This window comes from Sinohyriopsis cumingii, chromosome 13 (assembly GCF_028554795.1).
Source record: "Sinohyriopsis cumingii isolate HCF-2022 chromosome 13, ASM2855479v2, whole genome shotgun sequence".
In the NCBI taxonomy this organism is placed as follows: Eukaryota; Metazoa; Mollusca; class Bivalvia; order Unionida; family Unionidae; genus Sinohyriopsis; species Sinohyriopsis cumingii.
In genome coordinates, this window is record NC_142973.1 from 76,464,613 (window position 1) to 76,479,590 (window position 14,978).

Consider the following 14,978-nt stretch of genomic DNA (forward strand, 5'->3'; position numbering starts at 1 on the left):
TTGTATGCTGAAAAATGATGTTAAACCCATAACAACAACAACTATCCCCCAAATGGTGAGAACATTTTTTAAAATTTCTTAATGTTTTAATCAGTTTAATACATGAACCAACTAACTCATTGTTTCTGTCATAACAGAAAAATGGTGCAATTGATTTACATTTTACTGACTTTGATATCTACTGTGAGATATATGACCAAATTCTTGGGAATGACGTTGAATTTGGCACAGTTTGTACGTGTAGAAGGATTATTCAACTGCTATTTTTCTATTCCAATGTCAAATAGTATTTATTGCAGCAAAAACTGTTTATTTTGTTACATGTGTGAGTTGAATCTAACAAAAACAAATTTTTCTGCAGCCTTTTAAAAGTTTTCATTAATGTAAAAGTCTTTGGAATTTTTTGAAGTAGGAAATTTTATCAAGTTTATGTTGTTGTAGGTCTAAATTTTCTGCATACTCATTGCCATAGTAAACAATTAAAGTGTCTGTGTGATGAAAATTGCAAAAATGATCACATTGATCATTAGTGAGTCATTATACCAAGATTATATCTCTGTTAAATGTGCTCTTTTCCCATTTCAGGCCAACAATACACATTTGAGAGACCAGTGGTTATACTCCATACAGTGGAAGGTAAGAAAAATCTCTTGTCTTTTGTTGATTACATGTGTGGATTAGAAGTAACATGGATTACCAAAACTATTTATTTTTTTGGTCTCAGATATGGTGTTAGACTTGAGTAACATTTTCCAGTATTGACAGTAGTGGCAATAGTGAGTGATGAATATTGTCACTATTTGTTGTAGATGCTAGAAAAGGATGATAGTCTGTTGGCATTAGTGATCACAAGTGGCAGTCAAAAAAAAAAAAAATTAATTTCAGTACAAAGAACATGTTTAGTGATTGAAAAATTGTTTTAGGTGTTGTTGGCACATTTTTGCCTTACAGTTGTTGACATCTGCTTATCTGCTTATTTAATGTTTGTATACATGTTGTAGGGGTAGAAGACCTTAAGAAAGAAATATATAGAAAGACATTTTTTCCACAATAAATCAAAATGTTATTGGTTTAAACTACCCCCCCCCCAAAAAAAAGAAAAGTGAATTATGATTCCCTACTCCCAAAAAAAACCTAACAGAACAAAAACATATTTAGAAGGGATAATGACTTAATTGGAATAATTTTGGAATGAGGCATTCTAGCCTACAAGAAGATTCCTTCTTGATGTGCTGTGTTTAAGTTTAAGCAAGTCATTTACAGTTGAGGGATATATGAACAGGAGAGCTTATGGGATGTTCTGGTTTCTGTTGTCTGTCTGTACGTTGGCAGAAGTTTGTTATTGCTACTCACCTAAACTAACTGGAGGATTGGCATGAAGCATTACACATACATTCACCCCATGGACTAGTTGGACTAGTTGGTTCTAAATGAAAATGGTGCTGCTCTGACATTTTTGGCCATCTTGAAAATCACAACACCTACTGAATGGGTAGTCATTATCAACATGGTTTCTATTACTAAAAGACTTCTTACGATGTCTGGTAGGTACTAATCTGAATAAAACCAGATCTTTACAGTCCTACGTGAAGATCTGACAACTGTTTAAGGGTGATGTTCTGATGACCTTTGAATTAGCCAGTGGAAATGCAGTTTTTAGAAATCTGAGTGAATCAAATCGTTTGGCACACATTGATGCTGTTCAGCCATGCTGCTTAGTCTCCCAAATGCAAATATGTAAGACTTAATCTGATTGGCTGATAAAAATAGTGATTGTGATTATAACATAGGTCACCAGAACATGACCCTTAAGCAACTGCAGTCAGATCTTCACGTAGGACAGTGGGGATCTGACTTGAATCAGATTGGGTAGGTACTGAATGAAAATGGGGCCAATCTGAAATCCAATATGGTCACCACAGTGGTTATCTTGAAAATCTTGTTTTGGCTACTTTTTCTGGATGGAAAGTCATATTGACACAGGGATTTTCATCAAAACACTTGTAATACCTCAGGGAGAAATAACAATCTCACGCTTGCTTGGTCAGGTATATGGGAGAAATAATAAAGATTCGCCTCCATGGGTTTTTGGGATTTAGTCGGACATAGTGATGACAAAGATAAAGAATCACCAGAAGACCTACAACATATACATATGAAATATATAAATAAGTAAAAGTAAACAATCTATCACATACGGACAACTTACAAAACAACAAGGCACAGAATTATTATAAAACTATGACAATGTAATTCCTAAAAACGTAATAGTGCCATATATTATTCTGATGTATAATAGTTATTTTCTTTGATACCATTGATAAAGTATCGAGTAACTAATGCGACCCAGAAATGTTGAAGTTGACTCCTGGAGAGTCATTGGAGGAGTGAACAGTGGAACAGGAAACTTGCTTGTTAACTCATTAACCCCTGGCACCGCATTTACGTGGCAGTGGCCTACTGCTGAGCTCTGTAGCGTCAAGGTCATGTATGATACACTAAATTTGGTGGTATTACAGAAAGGTAGACAGATGTAGCTCTACAATGATACCAAATAATCTGGAAGTTCTAGTTGCACTACAAAATACAGAAGGACAAACCTAATATTTTGGACCCGATTTTTTTTCACTCCAAATTCGCCCATGGTCAGAATCTTGATTTTGTGTCCGGATTTTAGACTTTTTGGTCTCAGATTTAAGGCAAACCAGTCTGAACTGCACACAGACAGATGAACCTTTGCAAAAAGTAGGATAAGATAGGTATTTGGAATAAAGAATGATCTCGATATGAAAATGATGGGTCCGTTAAGCAAAAAAAACTCCAACTTTTACCCTGCTCATGCGCGAGAGAAATAGCACATGAAAAACAATGTTTCTAACACAACTAGGAATTAGGTTAATGGAAAATCACTTGAAAGTCAATGTATTAAGATGTATTCAGAAATAGCCCACAAAATGTGTTTCCTACTAGCAATTCAGGCGAAAACGGCAAAAACTTCAGGGGTTAATGAGTTAATAGTAATTGGTGGGTGCATATTAGGCATGTGCAATGCAAGCAATTTGCATGCTACTCACTCACCATATGTACAACAAAACATGTATATGGACATTGGACATCACTGTACCAGATATGAAACACCAAAATACTAAATGCACATAAACAATAAAGATAAGACACTGCTTTACACACTTCCAATGATATCTAGTTGATCATAGTGACCAGCTCGAAAATTGCTATTGCTGCTGCTCCTAAATGGAAGTCATGGTGACATCAGGTTTTTACCAGAATACTTCTTACGATGTCTGATATCCAGTATGGCAACCACCATGGCCACCATGAAAATCTTATTGTTAATCCTCCTGAGTAGATGGCCATTTCACTAAAACACTTTTTATGAAGTCTAGTTTGTCCCAAAGGAAAATAGAGCAGATCTGATGTCCAATATATTTGCCACAATGGCCATCTTGAAAATATTGTTATTGCCACTCCTCCTGAATGGAAAGTCATATAGAGGTAGTATTTTCACCAGAAGATTTCTAATGATGTCTAATTTATCCTAAATGAAAACAGAGCTAACTCATTGCCAATATGGCCACTACAGAAGCCATCTTTAAAATTCTTACTTTTTCTGAATGGATGGTTATTTAATAATGAGGTTTTCAGTATATGTCTTCTGATGTCTGGTTGGTACTGAAGGAAAATGGTGCCAATCTGATATCAAATATGTCTACCATAGTTGCCATCTTGAAATATATCTTGTTATTGGCGCTTCTCCTGAATGAAAAAAATATGGATATGAGATTTTCACCAGAAGACTTGTTATGATAGATAGTTGGTCAAAAAACAAAATGGTGTTGATCTGATGTCCAATATGGCCTCCACAGCAGGCTCAGCAGCAATCTGCTCTTGAATTTGATGATCATATCAGTATCAAGTTTTCATCAAAAGACATGATATCTAGTTGGTCCTAAATGAAAATGGTGCTGATCTGATGTCCCAATATTGGCACCACAGTGGCCAGCTTGAAGATCTTGTTATTGTTGCCCCTCCAGGTATGGAAGGGGTGCAGAAATTTTGTCAAAATCAAGTTGTCCATGGACAAGTAAATTAAGGACTTGTCCATATAGAAGACCCACTTGTCCATATTTTCATAGTTAAAGAGGATAGTGGAGGCCAGTTTACTTCTATTAAGCTGCACCATCTAAATACATGCAGCATGTGTCTGTGACATGTAAAATATACTGGATATTTAACACATTAACCCCTGAGCCAAACAGCTAGGCAGTCCCCTGAAGCATACTTGCAGAGATCACCTAGAGCAGTGTTAGCCTTTCCAGTGCCTGTATCCCTGAGACTAGCTGACAGCACTTGGCTTGCAGATTTTTTTTAGAGGGGGCTACTTGCAATAACATTGTTATTATTTTATTTGTATTTATTTAATTAAGCTGAAATTTGGCACAGCAGTTCTCAATAAAATTACACACATAATGGTATAAATTTCATGCTACATGCTGAAATAAAACTCATGCATAAAGGTGAAAACAAATGATGTACTTACCAATTTGCTTCTCTTGCCATAAATAATCCATTTTGAATTCACACAGAATTATTAAAACTATCAACACATGAAATAATTCTTTTTGATATACACTGGTAATCCACTTGTCATCTCTCTTGTAAACCTAATATCCTGTGAATACTGTATACAGATGGACATATTTTCCTTGCAATTCACTTACCTTTCTTCCTTAGAATTCTCACTGAAAATTTAAAAAACTAATGAAACATTTAACAAACCTTGAATTATGCACTCATGCTAATAAAATGTATTTCCTAAACATTTATTTAACGATTCTTCAAAAGATCTACATGATATGGTTTAAAACAATCAGCACACAAATGAACATTACAAATAATACACATATTCAAAACTTCACGGTGTCGCTTCTGTTTACTGCACTGTCGACATCTTCCCCTCTTTTCACCAGTCTTAGGATAGTGGCCTCCTGTGTTTGTAGCTAGTGCTGCTATATCACTTTCCTGGTAGTCTCCAATAAGTAATTTTGCCAGATTCATATTAAAATCAATCAATCGATGTGCTTTTATCCGTCTGTTCCTGCTCCGCTTGACATGATGTACTGATTCCCTCATTAGTATGAATCCATTGGTTACTGCAATATCAAACAAAAACCAAAAAAGGTACAACCACCATTTTTTTGCTGATCTGTATGTGCTGTACTGTGTTCTCAGCTGGTCTGCCGTATCTACTCCCTTCATGTTACTGTTGTACTCTGGCACGATAGATGGAGCTCTGATGTCCCTGACTTGTCCATTTTTGGATTTGCGCTGTACTGTCCTCTCTATGGCTGCTGGATCTTCTGCTGTTGATAGAGTGTAGATGTGCTTCTTGTCCATCCAAATACAGGCTGTTACTTCGCCACGCTGTACTGTTTTAAATTCCCCTTGAACCTTAACGTCTCTTTTATTTAGATGTTGTATGGGATATCCTCTTCTGTTAGATCTTATGGTTCCACGTGCATACGTACCTTTCTGTAGAAGCTTCTCGAATAAATCAGGACTGGTGAAATAATTGTCTACATTTACTATGTGGTTTCTTTCCCAAATCTTTTCTGTTAGGTCCATAACGACACGTGTTGCTAATCCAACTTCTCTGGTACCGGCGTCCTTACCTGTATAGACTTGAAATTCATTGGTGTAGCCATTCGTTGGGTCAGCCCTCATCCAGACCTTGATTCCATACTTTGTCGGCTTGGCTGGTAGATACTGGCGAAAAGATAACCTACCTCGAAATTTTATCATGGCTTCATCTACACTTACATTTTGATGAGGATTGTAGTTTTCTAAGCAGCTGTTTTGAATGGCATCATACACTGGCCTCACATGATGTAGCTTGTCGTGACCTTGTTGAAGCCTGGGAGGATTTCTATGACTATCATTTATATGAAAATACTGTGATATTTTATCAAACCTATCTCTCTTCATTACTCTTCTAATACTTAGGTTTCCAAATAGGGCATCTGTTGACCAGTACATGGCTGTCTCAGGGAGCTGAAGAATACTCATATAAACTCTCATTCCCATCCATGCTTTGATTTCTCTGTCTGTAACATCTCTCCAGTTTGGATCTTCTTTCTCCACCTGCTTTCGTCTCGCATAGAGATTGGTCTCGTCTACAATCAACTGAAATAAAAATGCTGGAAAAAAAAGCTCAAAAAAATTAAATTCATTAGCATTAGGGTCTAAACCCGTTGTTGGCCCGGGTGTTGGTCCTGTGTATTGCCTCTTGTCAATACGTGTTCTATCATTTACGATCCACCGATCAGCTATTCTTTCATTTTCTTCTTCGCCACGCTCTTCTCCATCCTCTTCAACATCATCATCACTACCGCTGTTATCTCCAATAGCTACTTCAATGTCACTATCGATCTCATCTGATGAAAATCCAGAAAATTCTCTGTCTGAATCCGTCAAGTAAAAGTCTGCTCCTAGAGGCTGATTCTCGTCAATTTGCATCATTTTAAAATCGAAATATCTTCACTAAATGAACTGATATCGAAGTGAAATTTTTTTCCCCTTTGTTCAGCAATGTGTGCTCTATCTATGTAAGCTAAAATTTGATTGGTTAAGCTGCCTGCATTAGTAGGAAATGGCTTTGAATCGACCAATGGTTTGCGCCGAGTTAACTCATCGTGCGGGAGAAAGGCCTTGCTAAATACTGCCTCTTAAACTCGGCGCTCGGGAGACAAGCTATGCAAACTCTGCCACTTTAGCGAGGCTCGCGGGAGATCAGGGGTGTAAAGTGCGACGAGTATACTCGTCGCCAGGGGTTAATGTGTTAAGCAAGTCTTATTTTTTCTGTAAAAGGTTTACTTAGACTAAGGACATGAGAATACTTAGACTGCAGACTACAGACATGAGAAAACAATAAAGTTTACACAAAGCTTTAAGTAATTAGTTTTTTCCTATAGTCAGTGTGTTGGCAATGAAAATGATAAAAAAAATTAACTCTGAATAAAGTTCAGCAGTCTGAAACATATCAGTCCACACTGAATATTGAAGAGAACATGGATCAGTAGCTATGGCTTGCTTCAATTCTGCTCTAACTTACTGTCCCCAGTTTTATCAAAGACATCAAACGGAAGTTTACACTGACTTGCTTAGGCTGAGACTGGTTTATATAAGACTGTGCGTTGAGCTGGAAACTCAGCCGCTTGACTTTATGATTAAGATGCCTTGTTCCCTTTTCCTTTTTTTTAACAGTGTGTCTTTCTTTGTGCATACCTGTCGTACAAACAATCCACTGGTTTTGTCTGCAGCTGAGGGGTATATCTTGCATATATGACAAGATGCAATTTTTTGATCTTCATTGGCCTTGAGCCAAGAAAGCTCCTGCAGACAAGATTCTTTGAATTCCCATTTTATTTTTTAATCATATTCCCTGTTACAGTCAAGTTTAGTTTTAACCCGTTTTCTTGACTTTTCATTAAATGTTTCTTCATTTTGTCCTACCTTTACAAGAAAACTATCCATCCTGATGCATCTCATGGGCAGCTTCATCATAGCCGCTCATGATGGTTTCAGATTGTCCCGTGATTGGTTCAAACCAACAGATTCATTGGGGAAGACCTATCCTAAAGCCAGTGAAATTTGGTTCTGATGTATCCATCAGAAGATATCACCTACACCAGTACTATCTCTTCCATTGGTTGCATCCATAGAAGCAGCAGCTGGTTTCATTCCTAATCGATAAATTTCAGTATACACAATATAAGTATATAATGCACCCATATAGTACTTGCTGGTAAGTATGAATGATGTTTATGTGAACATCGCTCAAATGAAACGGGAACTACTGCCCTTTCAGGTTACCACAATTTACTTGTTCATAGACAGGTTACCTTGCAGAAGTTACTCGTCCTTAACACATTTCCAAATTGTACTACAGTGAATTTCTGCACCCCAGAATATGGACGATCATATTAACATGGGTTTTCACTATAAGACTTCTTACACTATAGTTGCTTCAATATGAAAATGGTGTTGATCTAATATTCACCATGGCCACCACTGTGATCATATTGATAATATTGTTAGTACTACTACTTGTGAATGGATGGTTGTGTCAGCGTGGGTTCTATGCTGAGCAGTTTGTCATGATGATGGGTTGGTGCCATTGAGGCATTCATTGTCTGTCACAGTGACCATATTGAAACTCTTGATAGGCCTCCCCCAAAAATGTGTGTTTCTAGTCAGCAGACCATTCCAGTTTTTCGTTGTACATTTTCCTCCCAGTGTTTGAAAAAAAAATAACGAAATTGATACATACATCTAATTTAGCTGGTTTAGCCCAGTACTTGAAGTGCCAAGTTCATTATATGTACTTGGCATTATAATGTATATAATGCTTAAAAACTAATAAAAGTAACAAAACTTACTTACCTTCTCACCCAAATTTTAAAATCTGTGCAACAGGAAACACATTTTTTTGTTTGTTGGTCTTATCACCATTTTTCCTGAGTGAATAATCACCGTCAGGATGAGGTTTTCACTTGAAGACTTCTTATGATGTCTTGTTGGTCATAAGTGAAAATGGTACCAAATTGACATCCATTATGTCCACACCACACCAGCTAATTTAAAATTTTTCCTATTGCTGCAGAATATCAGAGAGGGTTTCAACCCTAAACAGTTTTAGAGGAAGAAATGGTCTTATCTTGAATTCATGGAAGTTCTTTTCTGCCATTAAAGCATCATTCCCTTTGGGTGGGGTTGGGTTGGTTTGTAACAGATGACTAGCTTTATCATGCGGAGGAAATGAGTGCTATGTGCCTTTTCCAAAGACAGGAAATTGATGCTTTCTGGCTTTTGTATTAAACCCATGATCCATGGATTATGAGTCTGACACTCATACAAATGCATGGATGAAAGTTTTCTGTCGTATGACAGAAATACTGTCTTCACGAGCTGATCTTCAAAATTGAGCAAATCTGTTGATTTTTTTGGAGGGGTAGGGGGTTAAAGTGGTTCAAAAGCATTTAGTTTGGAGAAAAAAATTCGCTCCGATGGCCTAGTGGTTAAAGCATGCACCTCGCATGCGGTAAGTTGTGCGTTCGATTCCCGGATGAGTCATACCAAAGACTTACAAAAATGGTACTAACAGCTGCCTCGCAAGGACACAGCATTAAGAAGTTAGTGTTAGGACCGGTCAGCTTGGTGTCAGGATAATGTGATTGGGTGGGATGTCAGGCTACATGTCTGCGGCATGATGCGCAGCGCTAGACAGCACTATAAACTGCCACACTGCAGACATCGTAGCAATATGACTGATTTTTTTTTAAAGCTACGTTAAAAATCCAAATCATACACACACATTTTACCATTGGCACAGCTAGTCCCACAGTTGTTTAGGTATTACTCAGGAATCTCAGAGATGGTTTCAATATCCAGCAGGTAAAAACAAGAAAAGGTTGTATTCCTGGAAATTCATTTTGGTTGTTAGATTTCCCGTCTCTTGAGGGACAACATGTTAATTGATTGTCATGAATTTGTTAAATATTGTAGTGATCACTCTATGACATGCATGTTGACAAGTCACTTTGCTTCCACGATTTTAGTTATTGCCCTTGTTTTCTTATACATTAGCTTGAATGTAACTACTCTTGCTATTTTTTTAGTGGATTGTTGTGTAACTTAATTCATATTATTACCACCATCATCAGATCATTGCACTCGCACCATTTTATAGAGTTACACATTTTTTTTTTATAACTTTAAATTCATCTTGGAATGGGGGTGGATGCAGGAAATGCAGAAGTATATTGATTTAAGCAAATTACTTACTATTCCTCTACTTAAACTCTAGTGTTATTCATTTGAATTCAAAAGAAAATCTTATATCCATGGTCTTATTTAAAATTGTACAGAGCAGATGGGGCATACAGTTTGTACTTAAAGAATTCCTTTTTTTACACCCTGATGTTTTTGGTCCTGTGTTTTTTAAAATTCAATGGAGTGATACTCAGCATGCAAATACTGTGACATGGAATGATACCAGAATGAATGATACTTTGAATGCTAGCAGAATCATTGATATGTTTGTCATGTCTAAGAATCCTTCAAGCAGACTTTCGACCAAAACTGATTTAAAGTGCATTAGATTATTATTTGGCTTCGTTTGAGTGTTCTCGTAATGATCAAAACCGCTTTCATTCAGACATCAGCCGCTCATCTGGATCTTTTCACCACAGCATAGTTGAGATTGATAAAATGCACCATTATAAAACATGGACTGTACTTGATGTTTACTGTTGGCTTAGGACTACTTGCTTAACATGAAATTGTTCTGCGTAATATGAATGTATTAAAAACTGTCTGCATGCTTGCATAAAGTACACAGATACATGGCTCATCAAGTATTTAAGATTCATTTTGCATAAACATGCTCTTAAAGGACAAAAAACTAGAAAAGCATTTTGTTAGGGATCACAAGTCATGTTGTAGACATGAAACATGGTAAGGATATGAATCTTCATGAGTATAGCACCGTTTCCCAACCAGGTCATTGTGACCCATATTTCATGCTTCACTTGATTCTATTCGTATTGCAGTTTGGTACCTCCAACACTGCTCAAGCCACATTCAACATGATTGCAAGGAAATAAATTTTTTGAGTAGGTGCATTTACCTGAAATACTTAGGTCTCCTGGTCATAGTTTAAAGTGACCATGAGGCATGGATCTACATCTGTAGTGCATCTTGTATGTGTTGACCATCAATAATTGCCTTCTGAGAAACCAGTTAACTGATTTGAACCAAAGACAGAGTATCTTGACATGAAGAGTTCATAAATCTGTACAAATGATCTGTCATCAGAATATATCTTAATTTTATTAAAAATAGTAAAATTACTGAACAGAATTTGATTGAAAGATTGAAAGAAAGCATCCAGGAGGAAGACCTGTAAGAAATTTGCAAATGATGATGATTTGGCTTAAAATATGGCCACCATTACAAAAAATATAAAAGCTTTTTATATCAAAATTACAAAATGACTTATTTTTTTAAACTACTGAAGAGAAGTTTAGCAAACTTGTCAGAAAGCATCCTGATGTGATCTTTAAGTTTATACAAATAATGCTGCTTGAACAGAAAAATGTGGGGCCCTGAGTGGCTGAGTGGTCTAAAGCACTCACCGTTCCGGATAACTGCCATCTCACCTCAGTCTGTGTGGGTTCAAGTCTCAGGCTCAGCTAATGTGGGTACGGGAGAAAGCTTGCCAGTAGCTTCTCATGGGTGGGTGGTTCATCCTGGGGTTTTCCAGGGTTCTTCCTCCACCAGTTATAATGGCTGCCATGTATAGCCTAAATGTGCTTAAAAAGGGCATTAAACCCTTCAGCAACAACAACAGCAACTACAACATAAAAATGTAGCCCTTTGCAAAAAATAAAAAAAAAGCCATGTAAATAGTTTCTCATAAACTACTGAACAGAATTTAACCAAGTTTTTGATGGCAAGCATCCTGGTTTTTAAGTTTTTAGAACCAATGCTCATCTACCATAAAATATGGCCACCATTGCTGAAAATAGAAAATCTTTAAATGATTTCTCAGAACCATTCAAAAAACCTTTATAAAAAACCTCAGGCATAGACAGCTTTTGATTTATGCAAATGGTGCTAATCCGCCATCAGAAGTGGCCACCATTACCAAAAAAGAAAAATATACTTTGCATATTTAAGCAGAGGAAGTAAGTAATCAATGAGGAGGACAAGTGAAAATCACAGGTTTTAGGTTATGCTTGTGGAGCAGAAAATTCGAAAAGATTTTTAAAATGTTAAAATACAGGATTCATAAATTTCAATAAAACAAGTCTTTAAAAATATGAGTTTTGACTCTTTGGTCTTAAACTAAGAAAAGAAAAGAGTGAAAACCAACAATTTTGGTAAAATGCAACAAATAATTTATTTCCCTAGAATACGAAGCAAAAAATTTAATAAATAACAGTATGGCGAATGATAATGTATTACTGGTATAAAAATATAGTTTTGGGGAGGCATACAACTAATTTTATTGATATCATCCTTGCCTGTTGCTGTTGGCGAATTCTCTCCTCCCACCCTGCACTAATGTCTAGCTTGTGGTCTCTGTCCTTGAGAAAGGGTGAGGACTACTGGGCAGGCACATAGGGTTGAAATTGAAAATCTTTTGCAAGTCTCCCTTTGGGAGGATGAATTCTCATCATACAGATGAGGGTAATTTCCATCCTGGATTAGGTTTGCCATGAAATAGCTACAGGGAAGTATTACAATATTCCTTCCCCCCCCCCGCACATTTTTTCCTGATTTGAGTTATATTTTTATAAAAAAATCTTATAGAATATTATATCAGTTTTCATTACCTAGTAATTAGGATTCTTTACATACCTTTAATCTAATTATTTTATAATTACTTTGAAATCATATACTTTTATTATCATTGCATCAGCGTGGTATGATCTTATTCTGCTAATGCACTGTAGAAACCAAATCTTTTTTGGTTGTCTTTTCTGTTGTTTTGTGTATCTATATTTTTTGTAACTCTTGGTAGATGATTGTATCTAATTTTTTAAAGTTTTATTCATATCTGTTAATTGGAGTGATTATTTTGAGTAAGATTTTGCCTACATGACTAGGGTCTGTTTTAGAAATATTAAGAGCATAAAATTACATAAAATCTATAAATAGATGCTTATGTATGTGTTAACAATTACTAATAATAAACTTAATAATAAGACTTGATGACTTTGGGTTAACTTCTCATTGGCTGGTGGGGTTTGGACAGTTCTTGAAGAATTCAGTAACTTCCCATTGGTTTTGCAAGCTCACATGAATATGCAGTTTCAAGATCTATTGAGTAGTAAGGTCTGTCACGTGGGGTATGTTTTGTTGTTAATAGTCATAATGAAAGGTGTATATAAGGAGAGAACTAAGCAATCAGAGTCATTCCTATTTTGGAGTCATTCTTATTTCTTGTATTCCAGTTGTAGGTCTACATATGTGTTTTACGTTGCATTTAGATATTATTCAAGAGGAGTAACATTTATATAGACTATGCAGTGGAAATAAAAAGTGCTCATTATTTGGACTATAATATTACTCTGGAACTGTTGTGAATTATTTAAAGGTGTTCTGGACGTCATTTTGACAATGTCACAATTTTTGATGTATCAGTATATTTCCTGTTTAAAATTTTTACAGAACTTTCCATTCATCAAAACTTTCATAGAACTTTATCAGGATTATTTTGGATTCACTTCATAATACTGTAGATTCCTCTCACATTTTCGTTTATAACTTTAATAATGAAATTATTTGTTATGTTTTACAAACTTAGTTGATTTAGCTTCTTTCTGTTATTAGTTTGTGACCATAGAGTTGCATCACTGTAATCTTAATAATCAGTGCATTTAAGTCGAAATATTGGATTCTCCACACAATACAGCAGTAGATAAAATGTTAAAAGCAACTGTATTGTGTACTTTTATTATCATTTGAGAGTAAATCTAGACATAGTGGAGAGCATGATTAACAAGCTGTCATATCTTGCATGTTTTTGTTGAAAATCAAGCTGTGGTCAAGCCTGTCTCTTCCACTGATTAGCTTGGCCATAAGTTGTCTACAGCTGGTACTGTATTTAGTGGGGTAAAACACTGACCTACAATGGTAGTATTTTGGTACATTTTTAGCATAAAGTTTACAGCTGCCATTCATTATTGCTTTAGAAGCACTATAACTCCTTGTAATTGTACTGCACTGTCCATATTTTATTTAGTAAACAAATCTTTCATACCCTGACATGTGCGATGATTGTGTCAGCATTCTGCCATCAGTATTGTATCTCCCAGGTAAAATCATTTGCATTTGGTATAGATTCAGTTTTGTTAGTTGTTTACATATTGTCCTATTCAGAAATTTAGGTTAATGGATTTTAGAGTGGAATCATTATTCTGCCACTGGTGTGATTGCTATAACTGCCTTCAGTGCAGAAGTTGAATCTTCAGATCTGTTTGTTGGTAGAGCAGGATTTGAGCATGTTAGAGCTGGATTAGTATTGATTTCTTTCTCTGTTTGACATTTAAGAGTGGAATGTTTTATGAAACTGTTCCCTCATATGATGGGTACTACAAGGAGAGTTGTATGCACTGTTAAAACCGTGGTCCTATCATTAGTGTATACTTATAAGATTGAATGGACTTTAGTTTTCATGCAGACCATTTTATTGATACTATTGAGATCAACAATACTGTTAGTTAAATTTCTACAATTTTAAATAATGTGCAACTTTTTCCCCCCATTATTATGTAAATTTTTCTCCAATGACAAATCAGTTAGGGTGTGGTGCGGTGGGGTGTCGATGCAATACATGCAACAATAATTGGAGATTTCCCACTTACTATGGTAGGTGTGGACATAGGGCAGGGGATTATGTGTCCACTACAATGATCTTTCTCAACAAATTCAGTTTCATAAAAATGCTTGCTATAACTGGTTTTTAATTTTGCATGGTTTTCCCCTTTAATTTCTGGAATATTTCCAAGGTCCTCTTTGAACAAATTATTGGAAGTAGTATACAAATAAAAAGTAAAAAGTAGAACCACAATATACAAATGGATATGAGATTTATGTAAGATAGCTATCATTTATTGCATTCATCCTTTAGATTTGTCAGAAGTTTATGTCAAATAAGCAGCTTAAATAAAGCTTATCAAATTGAATAAATTTCCAAGACACATGCAAGAAAAATAATTTTTGAAAATGAACTTAACTTTAGACTATTAATAATGACCAGTAGTTGGGACGTGTAAGGGATATGATGACCAGTATGTCATAATTCTTTCTCAAGTATATTCCCTAAGAATAATGTGGGATAATATATTGACCTTTTGCAAAAGAAAGATAGGTGAGCTCCACTAGAAAATATT

General features: G+C 35.8%; 1 protein-coding gene across 1 annotated transcript in view; it reads left to right on the plus strand.

The window, feature by feature from the left end:
* Positions 1–14,978, plus strand: part of LOC149785850 (C-Maf-inducing protein-like) — a 225,754-nt gene that overhangs the window by 50,849 nt on the left and 159,927 nt on the right. Inside the window, exon 3 of the mRNA XM_089979809.1 lies at positions 586–636. Within this exon, the coding sequence (XP_089835935.1) occupies positions 586–636 (51 nt within the window). The remainder of the gene's footprint in view (positions 1–585; positions 637–14,978) is intronic.